We start from the raw sequence: 17,261 nt of genomic DNA, 5'->3' as shown, positions 1-17,261 counted from the left end.
CTGGTGCAATTCTTGTAAACCTGTTTTGCTCTTTCTTAAGTGCTCCTTTGTATTTTTTTATAGAATGGAAACCTGACCTCTACACAATGTTTCAAATGCAGTCTTCATGATCCTTTTACAGATTTACTATACATTCCCCACTTTTAAATTCCGTACTCTTGGAAATAAATCCAGGTGTTAGAATTCTTTTTATTGTTTTGCTGACCTAGGATGCTGCTTTTAATGATTTTTCCATCTATATCACAAAATCCCTTTGGTATTCTACCTGATTTAAGCTCCTTATTTTCTCAGGCATGGATATTGCTTCTTATTCTCCCAAAGTGCATCTCTTCACATTTATCTTAAAGTAATTTGACATTTAATGGTCAGCAGCTAATGGCTGTTCTTAGGAGTTTAGAAAGGTTCCCTGAATTCAGCAGCTGGACTAGTGTCTGTGAATATTCTGCACATTGTTATATCTCTAAATTGATATTCTCTGTGCCTATTTGAACCTGAAAGCTGGGCAAAACACACACCAATTACTATCTCGTCATCTCTGAAACCAAAACTGCTCTGTAATTAACTTCCAGATGGTCTCAAAGTGCTGTTCAGACAGGATAGATGAAACTTCCCTCACTATTTCCCTTTTGGATGAAACTCAGAATTTCAAAAAGACTATCCTCACCAATTCTGCAGAGGGGTTTGTGCATTGGTGCAACCGAAGTAGAATCTAGGATTCCCAAAACGAAAGGCCTAAAATTTCATGGTTATACAAGCTTCATGAACATGTCTTTATTACAAATAATTTAGCCAATACGTGCGAAAGCAAGGCAGCACATTTATTTAAAGCCCTTGGTCACATGGAGACAGTGTAAAAATCAGGATGTGTTCTAGAAGGAAATATTAAAGTTCATACTATACGGTTATGGTACATAATTACATGTGTCTTTTTTCAAAAAACATGCTTGTTCTTGAGCAAGTTGTTAATTAGAAATTTACAGGCCCTTGGATCTGCATGTTGACTGCACCATAGTCTACCAGGTACATCGGCCATTGCTGTAAAGAGAGGAAGATGTGACAGCATCATTGTATGGAACAGGCAGGGCATTGAGTTGAAGATTAAAACAAATCCACATTTACTCCTTCGAGTTGAGTTGAATTTATTAAATGCGTAAAGCTGAACAATAGAGTGAACTTTACAACTTACCATAGAGAGTTATGTCTTAGAAGTACATATCTGAGTTAAGAATGTAGAATAGCAAAATCCTACCTTCACCCACTGAATATATATTAAAAAGATCTACCACCTTCACTCTCCAATATGAAAATTTTCTAAGCCCTGGCCCCACTACAGAAATACACTCCCCTCACCCATGACATTGCAAGGCAAAAGTGGCTTCACCTCCATTTCAGTTCATTTAATGGCTTCTTTTGAAATTATTGCTAAGATTCTCAGATTTCAGTATTTTTCTACATTTGCTTACGTAACATAACTAAGGATAAAGAATGCCTTTCAGTCTACCTTACTTCATCCAAATCATTCTTCAATGAACAGAATTTTTGCTTCCATCGCTGTTATCAAGAAGTTAGTTCCAGGTTCCAAATGCTGTTACTGAGAAGAACTTGGTGATATTAATCTTAAATTTAATTTTTATTAATTTAACTCTAGCTCTGTTTGAAACAAACAGTTAGCTCCTTTAATACCATTCATGTCTACTATCTGTTGTATCTTTCCTTAATATACATTTTACATTTCTTAGCAGTAAATTTTGTCTGCTATGATTCTCACATAAACCACAAATTGAACAGAATAGAATTGTTGGAGTACAGTCATCTCAGCTCCAGGTCATCTCTGCAGGAGTTCCTCAGAGTAGTGACCTAGGCCCAACCATTTTCAGCTGTTTCATCAATGACCTTCCGTTCATCATAAAGTCAGAGTGGGGATGTTTGCAGATGACAAAATAATATTTAGCACCGTTCATGTTATTAGATAGCAAAGTAATTATGTCCATTTGTAGCAAGTCCTAACAATTTCTAGGTTTGTTGAGTGGCAAGTAACATTCATGTCACACAAGTGCCAGGCAATGACCATCTCTAATTAAAGCAAATTTAACCAACATTCTTGACATAATCATTGCTGAATCCCTCACTACTAACATCTGGTGGGGTTACTAAATTATGGGGCAAAACATCAGCAAATGGGATTATAATGAAAGAAAATGTGAAGTTGTCAAAGAAAACAAAAGTATTGTTTAAATACAGAAAAACTGCAGAAAGCTGTATAACAAAGGGACTTGGGGGAACTTCTGCACTAAACACAGAAAGCTAGCACACAGGGCAGTAGGTAATCAGGAAGGCTAATGGAATATTAGTCCTTATTTCAGGGAGATTGGAGTACAAGAGTAGGGAATCCTTCTGAAACTGTACAAGGTGCTAGTGAGAACATACCTGGAGTAGTGTGAGCAGTTTTTGATTCCCTTATTTAAGAAAATATATTATTTCATTAGCAGCAGTTCAGAGAAGGTTCATTAGGATGGACCCAGGTATAGAAAGATTATCTAACAGACAAAGGCTAAACAGGTTGGACTCTACTCATTGGAATGTAGAAGAATGAGAGGTGATCTCATTGAAACATATTGGATTCTTAAGGGGCTTGGACAGGATAAATACTGAAAGGATGCTTTCCCTTATGGGAGAGTCTAGGACCAGAAAGCATAGTCTAAGAATTAAGGGTCTCCATTTAAGACTGAGATGAAGAGGAATTTCTTCTCTCAGAGGGTTGAGAGACTAATGATTGGAACAAGGTCAGCCAGATGGACATCACAGAACATGAATTCCCTCTTTGGGGCTGTTACCCTGGTCCAATCAGGGTGTCCTGACTGGTAGATATAAACTGGAGTGGTGTGTCTCCCACCTGCACACACACATCATGGGTGCTGGGGAAAAAATAACCCCAACGCACTTAGGTGGTAGTGTGGGGGTTTAAAAAAAAATAAAAATAAAAAAAAATATACAGGAGTGTTATCTTCCTGGTAAAAAAAAAGAAAGAAAAAGAAAAAAATAAAAAAAAAATAAACTGGAGTGGTTACGTTAGGGCCCGGGTGTCCTTGGAGAAGGAGCACGCGGTGTCGACCAACACCCTGGAGTTGTTCAGGGAGAGGTGGGCATGGGTGCTGGGGAAAAATGAGCATTACCGCAGTTAGGCGGTAGTGTGGGGGTTAAAAAGAATAAAAAGAAAAAAAAGAAAAATAAACTGGAGTGAAGGGCACTGCTTGTCACTGGCCACTTGGGTGTTTTCTTTCTTCCTGGTGGTGGAAATTGAATAAAGATTTGTACACCTTGTGTCTCTCACTGTAAAAAAAAAGGAAAAAAATCTGGAGTCACTGTTCACTGTGAGAGCTGGTTCAGTGTCACGGACTCTCCACTATAAATAAAGGGTGACTTGGTGAGGGATTACCAGTCTCAGAGTTATTTCAGCGACAAGAGTAGGATTAATGATGTAACTATAGAAACGCGCCTTCCAGCTGAACCCCAACTGAACTTCAAACAGGCACTACAACTGGCTTTATCGTTGGAAAATGCGGAAAGTGGAGCACATGATGGAAGTGGGCACCCTCGCAGGTCTGTCTGAGCTTGGGGAACATCATTTATGTGAAGGCAACTGCATAGCCTCAGTCAAGACATACCCTGAACAAAGGGAGTCTAGGTCAGCCCACAGGAAAGCCCGAAAACAAAGCCAAACCTTGGCCAAATGATTACAATTTTCTTCAGGATCCGGGCCAGCAAGCAATTGTAGTTGCTGCCAGTGTCCTACCATGCCTGAATTGAGTAAGAAAACTCATATCTGGTATCCAGGGGAATGCACACCCTGGAAAGTCCACCAACATCGGATTTGGAACATTTACATTTCTCAGCACCACACAAATCAAAAGCAATCCAAGAACATGTCAAGTTAAATGTTCACCTGGTTCTAATGGAGGTCAATACTGGTATGGCCATGTCAATGATCGCAGAACCAGTTGTGAACCTTTTCAGATTAAGGGTATAATGTCTGGTCTAGTCTCTAATGAGTACTCTTCCAGGAAGGTCTGGGGACTATCAAAGGAGTCAAGACCACCTTGCATGTTGACCAGGAAACAATTGCATGATTCTGTAAGGCCCACTCAGTGCCAATTGCCTTCTGGTAAAAGTAGAGACAGAAATCAGAAGGCTGGAAAGTGAAGAAATGATCAAAAACTGCCCAGCTTGTGGAATGGGCTGCCCCAGTTGTCCCAACTGTGAAGCCTGACAGGTCAGTTTGCCTTTGTGGGGATTTTAAACAAATGGTAAACAGCTTTTTACACCTGGATAAATACCTGATCCCTTGCAAAGAGGATTTATATGCAAACCTGGCAGGGCGGGGCAGGGAGGGTGGAGACTATCTATCACAAAACTGGACATGAGCCATGCATATTTACAAATGTAGTTAGATAAGGATTCCCAGGTGCATGCTACAATTAAAATCTATGAGGGTTTGTACAAGATTTAGGGTATCAGCCTGTTTTCAGCAGACTATGGAGAACATTTTACAAGATCTACCTCAGGTTGCCTGTGCTAATAACAGGGAAAATCAATAAGCTGCACTTAGAGGACCTGGACACAATTCTTAGATATCTCTCCCAAGCAGGCGTAAGCCTTAGAATGGAAAGGTGTGTGTGCCAGGCACCCCAAGTAACCTACTTGGGCGACAGAACCAACAAGACTTTCTGGTATCTGTTGGAAAAAGTGAGGGTGATCAAAGGTGCCCCGGCTCCCATGTCAGTACTGGAGCTTAGATCTTTACAGAAAGTTCATACATAACCGTGCTCCACCCTGGCACCTTTGCATCAACCCTTAGGAAAGGGTGAGCTTTGGAAATTGTCACGTAGCCAAGCCATAATCTTCAGGAAAGTGAAAAAACAGCTATCAACCTCTCAGGCGTTGGCACATTATGATCCCAAATGGGATCTGATATTGACATGCGATGCCTCCCCGTATGGTAATGGGGTAGTATTAGCTCATAGATGGCCCAATGGAGAGGAATGCCCAGTAGCACATGCTCCAGGGCTCTGGCTAATGCAGAGAATCAATACGCCAGATAGAGAAGGAAGATAGAGAAGATAGATATTTGGAGTCAGGAAGTTCCACCAATACTTTTACGGACATAAACGTGTAAAAATAATAGATCACAAACTCCTGCTATGTTCACTTGAAGAGGATAAGGCAGTGCCGCCCATAGCTTCAGACGGAAGTCAGCGGTGTGCTCTAATACTAAGTGTGTATAATTACAAACTGGAACACCGTCTGGGAGGCCAATTAACAAATGCGGATGCATTGAGCTGCCTCCTGCTGGCAGACACCCCCCCCCGGTGATGGCACCATGGAAGAGTCCGTAATGGGTTTAAATTTTCTGGACACTCTTCCAATCACAGCTGGAATATCAAGACTCTGGGTGCAGAAAGATCCAGTCCTGGCAAAACTGAAACAGCTGGTGGTGATGATGTAATCCAAAGGGCCATCACAACCAGAACGGAAACCCTTTTGGACCCGAACAGACCGTAGAGGATGGCATCTTATTATGGGGAGCAAGACGGATTGTCCCAAGCAAAGATACCGCCAGACACAGGTTAAATTCCACCAGGATCATCCAGGGGTTTCCAAAATGAAGATGTTGGTGAGAAGTTATGTCTGGTAGCCAGGAGTGGATGCAGACAAAACCACATTGGTGGGGCAGTGCCCAGAACGCCAAACAAGGACAGCAATTACTGCCAGCTGCTGTCCACATTCGTGGGAATCGCTGGATAAACCTTGGATTCTATTACACGTCGATTATGCAGGTCCTTTAATGGACTCAATGTTCTTAGGCATTTTTAATGCCCACCCAAAATAGCTGGACGTGCACAGAATTCATTTGTCAAAACAGGGACATAATAGAAAAACTGCATGCATCTTTTGTGAAACATGGACTCCCTGAAATGCTGGTCACAGTTACCAGGCATCGATTACCAGTCGGGAATTTGAGTATTTTCAAAAGTTAAATGGTATTCTTCACACAAGGACTGCTCCATACTATCCATCGTCCAATGGTTTTGCAGAAAGAACAGTCCAAACTTTGGAGGCAGGCTTCACTAGGTAACAAACAGCCCTGGTTCCTATTTGGTTGTAGGACCACCTTTCATACAACTGCAGGGATAGCTCCAGCAGAGTTGCTAATGGGAGAAGACCATATAGCGTTACCAGGTTAAATCTGATTGGCCCAGACCTGAGGAGGAATTGTGTGAAACAGTATCAGGAATGCCAATGCTAAGTGAGAGAGACAGTTACTTCTGGGAACAAAGTGTAGGACCCATGAGATTGGCCCTGCATGGGTAAGGCGCATGGTTGACGCGAGGTCGGGTCCAGTAATGTATAAAGTTTGGGTAGATGAGACAGTCCTGAAAAAGCATGTGGACCATTTGAAAGCTACAAGTTTACCAACGGGGCAGGAGCAGAATGTGCCCAGCTCTTAGACTGCCTTTTGACTGTTCCGGCACATTTTGGTTCTCCCTCTTTGTCAAGCATTGAAGATACCTCCGAGTTGGAGATGGTCACAGCAGATGTCGCTGCCTTGATGCCTCTGCCACTTGAAAAGAAGTGAATTTCTTCTGAGCATCTACTGCCCTTGTCCTTCTAGATGGTAGAGGTCACAGGTTTTGAAAGTGCTGTCGAAGCAGCCTTAGTGATTTGCTTCAAGGCACAAGAGGTGAGCTACTATGTGTTACATGATGCCCATATAAGAGGCAGAGCTGGAGGAACCTGATCCTGTGCTAAAATGCCCCAGGAGGTGCTACAAAAAAACAACAGTTTATCCCCTTAGAATCAGGGAGGACAGCCAGGTGGACCCTCATTCAATATGAGTTTCCTGATTGGAGTGGGTAACCTAGTCCAATCAGGGAGCCCTCACTGACAGACAGGAGTGTCAGAGATTCTGTTCACTCTGAGAGCTGGCTCTGAGGAAGTTGGATCAGTGTCAAGAATTCTCCACATGTAAATAAAGGGGGACTTGGTTGCGGGATACCAGCCTCTGTGGAATGATTTCAGACTTGTCTTGGAACTCCTTGCCATACAGAGCTGTTGGGAGTAAGTCTTTGTGTATATTTAAGGCTGAGAGATGTACCGTACATACACTTGTAAAAGTTGAATTATTTTAGACTTTTTAATGGTTAAATTCATGGGGTCAACTTTTACATGGATACTGCTTATGAGTGGCTGAAATTCATGCTACAGTTGAAAATACCATATCATTAGCAGAAACCCAACTGATCTCTAAACGAATAAAGAAAAAAACCACAATGAATTACGGTAAGCTGAGTTGCACACAAAGGGAGGTTGTCACCGGACTCTGACCTGATGCACCTTGAACTTTCACGCCAAATTGGTGTGAATTGTACATCAAAACACATAATAGCATGGAACAAAAATCTCATTTCGTCATCGTAACATTTATGTGCAGGATAATACCTTGACTTTAAATGTTGTTTTGTTATCGGTGACAAACTGGGGTTGACTTTTACACAAGATATATGGAAAACTCCAGATTTTTTGGCCAAAAATAGGAGGTCAACTTTTACCCGAGTATTTTTGGAAAATAACTGATCGGTAGGGGAATCAAAGGTTACAGGGAAAGGGCAGGAAAGTGAACCTAAGGAATGCTGGATCATCTATGGATCCAACTGAATGGCACAGCAAGCTCAAGGGGCTGAACGGCCAACTTCTGTTCCTATTTCATGTGGTCTTATCGACCAGAAACTGAAATGGGGTCATATACGTGGTGCAGGTCAGAGGCTTGGAAATGTGAAGTGAGTAATTTGTTTCTTGTCTATCATCTACAATTACAACTCAGGAATGTGAAGGAATACTCCACTCAAGAAACCCATCACCGTCTAAGGCAAAAGCAGCCCCATCCATCACTTTCAACACTTACTCCCTCATCACAGAAGAACAGTAGCAGAATGTGTACCACCTACAAGGTGCAGTGTAGCAAATCACTCCGGCACCTTCACCAGCACCTTCTAAAACCCATAGCCTTTACCACTTAGAAGGGTAGCAGATGCTAAGGAGTACTCCCACATCCCTCCAAGTTACACATCATCCCACTTGGAACTATACTGCCATTCCTCTACTGTTGTAGGGTCTCAACACTCTGATGATTCTAAGCAGTTTCAAGTTGGCAGCTCACCATGATCTTCTCCAAGGCAATTAGCAGGTGGCCTTGCCAGTGAAGTCCACATATGAACGAATGATTAAAAAAAAAAATCAGGCAGTGATCTTGATGCAGCAGCCCAATCAGAAATTATGCCATCTAATTATGCAGGAAAACTCAGTAAATTTCTACCCAAACTAATGCAGTGTTATAGGTTATTGGAGACGTCCAACTCTTTGGCTCCTCACCAAGTGTCCAGTAGCTAAGTCAAGAAGAGTTTGTGAATTGTGTCACCCTCCATCTGATAGTAAGGGTCACTGCAAAGGAAACCAGGAACCTTTAGCTATGAGCAATTTCACTTTTTTCTTCACAAGAGAGGTTAAAGCCAATGGCTGCACTCTGAAAGCCACATTGGCCAAGATTGGTTAACCAGCTAATATCAGGCAATGCTCCTGGAATCTGGGCCTAGCTTGCTCAATGTCACGAGTGCAGCAATTACTCAGTCAGCCACTTTGTGAACCGCTCCTGCAAATCATTAAACAGTTCTTACACACAGAAGCACTGACAGAGGCTGGGGCAACAGTATCTGCATTCAGATTTGTCGCCTGTTATTAGTGTTGAATGTAAAAGTCATAGGTGGAAGAATGTCAGCACAGGAAATCAAAATCCCCTACTTAATGTATATTTAATTTTCAAAATTAATTACCACAAGAGGGACTGGATTTGGTGATACGCCTGCTTCCATGTTCGAGGATGACGGCACAATACTCCCCTCTGAAACTCTTCTTCGCTTCCGTTTGTGTACTGCATCTTGTTTGGATGCTAAACCGGATTAAAAGGTAACATACACAATATTCCAAATGTTACTATTATTCCACAGAAGTGCATTGTCAAGTTGTAAGAATCAACAACAGTTTCCTATAACATAAGCTGACACTGTGCACCTTATTCCCTTATCAGTGATCCTCCCTCCCATTCCTGAGTGTGCAGAATCATGGTGGGACCACTGGGGATTTCTTGATGTATTTTTTGTAAATTGATAAACGTCAGCCATTCTTTATTAGAACTGGATTGTAATTTCCCCCAGAGAACGCAAGTTCAAATCCCACCATAGCACCTTGAGAGTTTGAATTGAATTAAAAGTAAAATCAAGAAACAAAAAGCTGTGAGCCATGGAAGTGAGAAAATCTGACAAACAACAACTTCAGTTTGTACGGCACCTAATTATATGAAATGTCCTATGGCTGCTCATTGCAGCGTGATAAAACAAAATATGAAACGAAGACACTTTTGACGATTCTAGGTCAGATAACTCGAGACTTGTCCGAATCGGTGTAAGATTTGAGGCATATTTTGAGGAAGAAAGCAAGACCGGGAGGTGAAGACATGTAAGGAGGGAGATCCAGAGCTTGGGAACTAGGCAAATGAAAGCACAACCACCAGTGGAGGTGGGATAAAAATCTGGGCTGAGCAAGGGACAAGAATTAGTAGCGAGTGCCAATATGTTAGAGAGTTGTGGCATTGGAGGAGATAACAGAGACAGGGTGGAAGGAGTTGATAACAAGGATGAGAATTTTAAAATCAGCATGTGCTGACTAGCTGCCAGATGAATGGGACTTGACAAGACCCACTAGTTCAACAATGCCCTTCTATGAAGGAGACCTGCCACTCTTACTTCACACATATGTGACTCCAATCCCACACCAACGTGGTTCAGCCTTAACTGTCTCATGAGCACCTGCCCCCCCCCCACATGAAAACAATATGCATAAATCCAAGTACACCCACAAGTAGACAATACACTTAGACTTACATGTACATATGGAAACGCACAATTGCACCAGCTCAGCTGGTCATTGGGCAACCCTGGGAACCCTGTGCTCAGTATCGATTAGTGATTCAATAAGGCAGAAGAGTAGCCCCTGACACTACCAGATTATTCCACTGGAGCCAGACTATTTTCCAGCAGTCAATAGATAACATTTGGGAGCAGAACTCAATTATCCTTCCCCACAAACAATCTCAGCACTAGTACTGTCTCTGGGTGTAAATCAGGGATCCAAGACATGCATAATGTTGGTTTATTTGGGTAGATAATCTACCAACATCTCCATTAGGGGAGCCTGTGTGGGAACATTATGAATGTATTGATTGGAGGATTAGATAACACTTTCTCACCTGATTTTGACGCTTCATTACAAATCTCTGCAAAAGGCCTGTAAAAGATTAAAAAATGAAAACAAGTCATCACCTGCCAGTTTACAATGACTAAGGTGAATCCACTACTGACATTTACTTGAAAAGGTAGGCTTGGTGATGTGCTTCTCTTCTTCATTAGCTACTGCTGCGGTGAATTACTGGCATCCGCTCGCCGACTTCAAAAAGCAGCAACCAGGAAGACTGATGTTGCCACTCATTGGAAGTCAAGTTATAGAAACATGTGACTTAGGAGCAGGGAGATGCCATTTGGTCCTTCAAGCCTGCTCCACCATTCAATAATATCATGGTTAGTCTGCTTGTAATCTCAGCTCTTGTCTTGTCTGTCCCCATACCTCTCTTGACTCCCTTGGCTATCAAAAACCTATCAGCCTAGAAAAACTTAAAGACCCACCTCCACTATTTCAAGAGAAGAGAACAACCTCTTAAAAGAAAACAATTCTCCTAATTTCTGTCTAAAAAGGGCAACCTCCTATTTTTAATCTACCTCCCCTAATTTTAGTCCCTTCTATTACAGGAAACACTCTCAGTATGCATCCTGTGGATCACCTGCCAGTCTGCTAAATTCCAATGAATACAGGTTCTATCCGTTCAACACTTCCTCATCAGATAAGCCCTTCATTCGAGGAACGGGTGAACTTTGTGAACTGCTTCTGAAGCAATAGGTTTTTTCAAGTAAGGAGATCAAAATTACTCCAGGCGTGGTGTCAAAAAGTGTTCTGCACAGCAGCAGTAAAACCTACCTATTTTTATATTGCATAGCCCCCCAAATAAAGAACAATATTCCATCCAACTTCCCAATCACTTGCTGTATCTCCATTCCAACCTCATGTGGTTTATGTACCCGAACATCCAGATCCTTCTGCACCACCGAGTTTTGCAAGCTTTCCCTATTTAAATAGTTTACTGCTTATTTAAATAAATGTGGCTGCTAATTTGCGTACAGCAACTGCTCGGAGTCACGAAGTGGATAAATAACCAGATGTTGTATTTTGGTAGAGAAGCTAATGCAATCAGGAAATCAAGAGAATTAGGTGAAAACATCAAATGTGAGGAGGATGTAAAGAGGCTACTGGGTAATTTAGATAAGTTGAGTGAGTGGGCAAATATGTGGCAGATGCAGTGTGACCCGGATAAATGTGAAGTTGCCCATTTCAGCAGGAAAGCCAGAATGGCCGGTATAGTGAATGGAACCAGGTTGACCTTGTTGGCTACGAAATTCTTGTTTGGGTTTGTTAACCCTGGGCCAATCAGAAAGCCCTGGATGACCAATATTAACAGGGGAGAGTCACACAGCACTGCCCTTTGATGTGAAGGGCAGTGCTTGTCACTGGCCACCCGGGTGTTTTCCTATCTTCCTGGTGGTGGAAATTGAATAAAGATTGGTGCACTTTGTGTCTTTCACTGTGTCTCACACCTGCACACACACACCATGGGTGCTGGGGATAAAATAAGCACTACCGCACTTAGGTGGTAGTGTGGGGGTTAAAAAAAAAGAAACAGGAGATTTGGCGACTTGGGTGTTTTCCCTTTTGAGAAAAAGAATAAAAAAAAAGAAAAAAAAAAGAATTAACAGGGGAGAGTCACACAGCACTGCCCTTTGATGTGAAGGGCAGTGTTGGTCACTGGCCACCCGGGTGTTTTCCTATCTTCCTGGTGGTGGAAATTGAATAAAGATTGGTGCACTTTGTGTCTTTCACTGTGTCTCACACCTGCACACACACACACCATGGGTGCTGGGGATAAAATAAGCACTACCGCACTTAGGTGGTAGTGTGGGGGTTAAAAAAGAAAAAAAATAAAAAGAAGAAAAAAAAAACAGAAAAAAAAACAGGAGGTGCTGCACGCAGCAGTCCCCTGCAACCGCAGATTGCGGTGGTTCACGGACCCCCAGCCCAACTGCTTGTGCTGTGGAGTCCATGGACCACGTCTATATTGGGTGTGGGCGAAAAAATAAAAAAATAAAAACAGGAGGTGCTGCACGCAGCAGTCCCCTGCAACCGCAGGTTGCGGTGGTTCACGGACTCCCAACCCAACTGCTTGTTCTGTGGTGCTGTGGAGTCCGTGGACCACGTCTATAAAAAAAAAATTAACAGGGGAGAGTCACACAGCACTGCCCTTTGATGTGAAGGGCAGTGTTGGTCACTGGCCACCCGGGTGTTTTCCTATCTTCCTGGTGGTGGAAATTGAATAAAGATTCGTGCACTTTGTCTTTCACTGTGTCTCACACCTGCACACACACACCATGGGTTCTGGGGATAAAATAAGCACTACCGCACTTAGGTGGTAGTGTGGGGGTTAAAATAAAAAAAAAATAAAAAATAAACAGGAGAATTTCCTGGTGAAAAAAGAAAAAAAAAGATTAACAGGGGAGAGTCACACAGCACTGCCCTTTGATGTGAAGGGCAGTGTTTGTCACTGGCCACCCGGGTGTTTTCCTATCTTCCTGGTGGTGGAATTTGAATAAAGATTCGTGCACTTTGTGTCTTTCACTGTGTCTCACACCTGCACACACACACCATGGGTGCTGGGGGTAAAATAAGCACTACCGCAGTTAGGCGGTAGTGTGGGCGTTAAAAAAGAAAAAAAAAAGAAAAAAAAGAAAAAAGGGAGAAAAAAATAAACAGGAGAAAAGAAAAAAGAAAAAAAAAATTAACAGGGGAGAGTCACACAGCATTGCCCTTTGATGTGAAGGGCACTGCTGGTCACTGGCCACTCGGGTGTTTCCTTTCTTCCTGGTGGTGGAAATTGAATAAAGATTCGTGCACCTTGTGTCTCTCACTGTGTGTCACACCTGCACACACACAACATGGGTGCTGGGGAAAAAAAAGCACTACCGCAGTTAGGCAGCAGTGTGGGGGTTAAACAAAAAAGAAAAAAAAACCAGGAGTGTCAGGGGTTCTGTTCACTCAGAGAGAAAAAAAAAATTACCAGGGGAGAGATCCTAGAATCCATCAAAAAGGATGAGATTTCTGTATACTTGGAAGTATATGATAAACTGGGGCAAAGTCAGCATGGTTTCATCAAGGGGAGGTCATGCCTGACAAATCCACCAGAATTCTTTGAGGAAGTAACAAGCAGTTTAGACCAAGAAGAACCAATGGACGTTATCTACCTAGACTTCAAGAAGGCCTTTGACAAGGTGTTGCACCAGGAGTAAGATAAAGTGCTCATGGTATCAGAGACCATGGATAGAAGCTTGGCTGTTTGGCAGAAAACAGAGAGTGGGGATAAAAGGGTCTTTCTCAGGATGGCAGCCGGTGACAAGTGCTATTCCACAAGGCTCACTTTATACATTAACGATCTAGACGAAGGAACTTGAGGGCATTCTGGCTAAGTTTGGAGATGATACAATGATAGGTAGAAGGACAGGTAGCACTGAGGTGGTGGGGAGGCTGCAGAAGGATTTGGACAGATTAGGGAAGTGGGCAAAGAAGTGGCAGATGGAGTAATTTGGGAAAGGGTGAGGCCATACACTTTAGTAGGAAGAATAGAGGCATGGACTATTTTCTAAATGGGGAGAAAATTCAGACGTCTTAAGTGCAAAGAGAGTTGGGATTTCTAGTCCGGGTTTCTTTCAAGGTAAAGTTACAGGTTGAGTCAGTAGTTATGAAGACAAATGCAATGATAGCATTTATTTTGAGCTGACTTGAATATAAAGGCAAGGATGTTCTCCTGGGGTTTTATAAAGCTCTGATCAGACCACATTTGGAGTATTCTGCAAAATTTTGGGCTCCTTATCTCAGAAAGGATGTACTGGCCCTGATTGTGTTCAGAAGAGGTTCACGAGAATGGTCCCAGGAACGAACAGCTTAACATACTAAGAACATTTGAGGACTTTGGGTCTATACTCGATGGAATTTAGAATGATGAGGAGGGATTTAATTGAAACATACAGAATACTGAATGGCCTGGACAGAGATGATGTTGGGAAGATATTTCCATTGGTAGGAGAGACTAAGACTTGAGGGCATAGCCTTAGAGTAAATGGAAGACCTTTTAGAACAGAGATAAGGAGAAACTTCTTCAGCCAAAGAGTGGTGAATCTATGGCATTCATTCCCTGTGGAGGCCAGGTCATTCAGTATACTTAAGACTGAGATAAATGGTTCTTGAGTATCAAGGGGATCAAGGATTATGGGAGAAAGGAGGAGAATAGGGTTAAGAAACCTATCAGCCATGATTGAATGGTGGAGCAGACTCGATGGGCTGAATGGCCTAATTTCTGCTCCTCTGCTTTATGGTCTTATTTAGAATCTCCTCAGTTCAAGGGATTGACTCTGAGCTGGCAATCACAGCCAATGTACTGTGAACAAATAAACAAAGGGTGACTTGGTATGAGATACCAGTCTCTGTGCAGTTATTTCAGTGGTGACAGGAGAAAACAGGAAGTACCTGAAGAACATTCGCTCGCAACAGTCATTCTGGAGTAGGGGTGAGCATTTCTGGCATCATGCCTTTATTTGAGAAGCTTGACTCATTCGATCCTGTTGGCAAAGACTGGGCCCATTAGATGGAAAAATTATTATTTTTTTCCCAGGCAAATGACACTGGGGCAGATGAAAGCAATGGATAATCCTTCTGACTGCTTGCGGACCTGCAGCTTTCTCGGTTATAAAAGGCTTAACTTTCCCAGAGAGACCAGACACTAAAACCTTTCAAGAGTTGACGAATATCATGACTCCAAACCTCCTCCAATTCTGAGATGCTATCGGTTTTATTTGGCTGTTAGAGAACTGCAGGGGTCCATATTGGGATTTTTGATGAGGTTAAGATGGCCGACAGAGACATGTGATTTTGGGTTAACCCTAAATGAGATGCTGAGACACTGTTTGGTATGTGGGATTAATGATGTAACCATGCAGAAACGCCTACTAGCTGAAGACCAACTGGACTTCAAGCAGGCACAACAACCAGCTTTGTCATTAGAGAATGCGGCAGTTGGAGCATGGGAACTATACAGCATCCCAATGGAAGTGGATACCCTCACCATGGGGAACATCACTTGAGTGGAGGCAATCACAGAGCCTCAAGAAGGGCATATCCTGAGTAGAGGGACCCTGGTCAAGCCCACAGCAAAATCTCACAACAATGTTGAGCTAAATGGTTAAAAGTTCTTCAGGATCTGAGCGGGCAGGCCATTGTAATTGCTGCTGGTGTATGGACTCGAGACAGCAACGGTGTCCTATAAGGCCTGACTTGAGTAAGAAAACCTGTACCGAGAAGAATGCACATCCTGAAATGTCCCCCTACACGTGGGTTGGAATAATTAAACTGCCACTGGCGGCAGCCCCATGAGTGGGATTGGCCGGGTAAACGCAGGACTCGGTTACATAGTCACACAGCATGGATACAGACCCTTCGGTCCAACCAGTCCATGCCGAACGTGATCCCAAACTAAACTAGCCTCACCGGCCTGCTCCTGGCCCATATCCCTTCAAACCTTTCCTTTTCATGTATTTATCCAAATGTTCTTTAAACGTTGTAACTGTATCCACATCCATAACTTCCTCAGGAAGTTCATTCCACACATGAACCACCCTGTGTAAAAAAAAAATCGCCTCTCGTTCTTTTTAAATCTTTCTCCTCTCACCTTAAAAATGTGCCCCCTAGTCTTGAAATACCCCAATACTAGGGAAAAGACAATTACCATTAACTCTATCTATACCTTTCATTATTTTATAAACTATCAGGCTACCTCTTAAACTCCTACGCTCAAATGAAAAATGTCCCAACTTATCCAGCCTTTCTTTACAAGTTAAACCCTCCATACCTGGCAACATACTGGTACACCTTTTCTGAACCCTCTCCAGTAATATCCTTCCTAAAATGGGGCAATCAGAACTGGACACAATATTCCAGAAGAGGCGTCACCAATGTCCTGTACAACTTCAGCATGACTTCCCAACTCCTATACTCAAAGGACTGAGCAATGAAGGCAAGTATGATGTTGACTATGCCAGTCCTTTAATGGGCTCAATATTCCTGGTCATTGTGCATTCCAATTCGAAGTGGTTGGATGTGCATAAAGTTCATTTGGCAAACTCAGGGACGACAACTGAGAAGCTGCAGCATCACTCATGATACATGGACTCCTGGAAGTATTGTTAATTGACAATGGGATGTCTTTTACCAGCAGGGAATTTGAATATTTCCTAAAGTCGAATGGCATTCAGCATATAAGGACAGCTCCATATCATCCATTGTCCAATGATTTGGTGGAAAGAGCAGTCCAAATGCTGAAGGCAGACTCAAAGAATCAGCGTTTAGAATTAATTAGTACCAAGCTGTCCCAGTTCATGTTCGATTGTAGGACAACCTCTCAGGCAACAACATGGATAGCTCCAGCAGAGTTGCTGATGGGGAGAAGACTCTGCACCAGGTTAAACCAGATATTCACAGACTCTGGGACGGGATTTCAAACAGCAGGAACACCAATGCCGGCCAAATTCCTCCTCTAAACAAGAGAGACTATTTAATCCAGGGGACAAAGTTCAGTGGAGGAACCATGGAAATGACCCTGTATGGATACGAGGTGAGGTTAACATAAGATCAGGTCCTGGATTTACAAAGTTTAAGTTGGTGAGATGGTCCTGAGCAAACAAGTAGATCACCTGAAAGCTGTTACCTTGCAAACAGGGCAGGAGTAAAACTGTTCTGGCCCCTCAGAACAGCCAGAAGACCTGTCAGAAACTAGATTCTCCCCCTCCATCTAGTGTCAAGGAAACTTCAGAGTCGAGATGGATACAGCCTCGTTACTGTTACCACTGAAAGAGGAGGCTGGCTATGGTCTGGCACACACCACCTGTGTCAGACTCCAAATCAGAGGAACCGGATCTGGGGTAAAAACATCATGGCTACAAGAG

The 17,261-nt window shown here is 42.8% G+C and overlaps 1 protein-coding gene across 10 annotated transcripts in view; it reads right to left on the bottom strand.

Moving 5' to 3' along the window:
- Positions 1-803: 803 nt before the first annotated feature.
- The window catches only part of gtf2ird1 (GTF2I repeat domain containing 1), a 214,990-nt gene continuing 198,532 nt past the window's right edge, over positions 804-17,261 (bottom strand). For all 10 annotated transcript variants that reach the window (XM_087977507.1, XM_087977503.1, XM_087977502.1 and 7 more), the window contains 3 exons: positions 10,358-10,395; positions 8,886-9,001; positions 804-1,035 (listed from right to left, as the gene is read on the bottom strand). In XM_087977507.1, the coding sequence (XP_087833633.1) occupies positions 967-1,035; positions 8,886-9,001; positions 10,358-10,395 (223 nt within the window). In that variant the 3' untranslated portion in view covers positions 804-966. The remainder of the gene's footprint in view (positions 1,036-8,885; positions 9,002-10,357; positions 10,396-17,261) is intronic.

This window comes from Chiloscyllium plagiosum, unplaced genomic scaffold (assembly GCF_037043375.1).
Source record: "Chiloscyllium plagiosum isolate Xiang-an unplaced genomic scaffold, Cpla_swu_hap1 HiC_scaffold_31, whole genome shotgun sequence".
In the NCBI taxonomy this organism is placed as follows: Eukaryota; Metazoa; Chordata; class Chondrichthyes; order Orectolobiformes; family Hemiscylliidae; genus Chiloscyllium; species Chiloscyllium plagiosum.
This window is presented reverse-complemented; position numbering and strand designations above follow the sequence as displayed.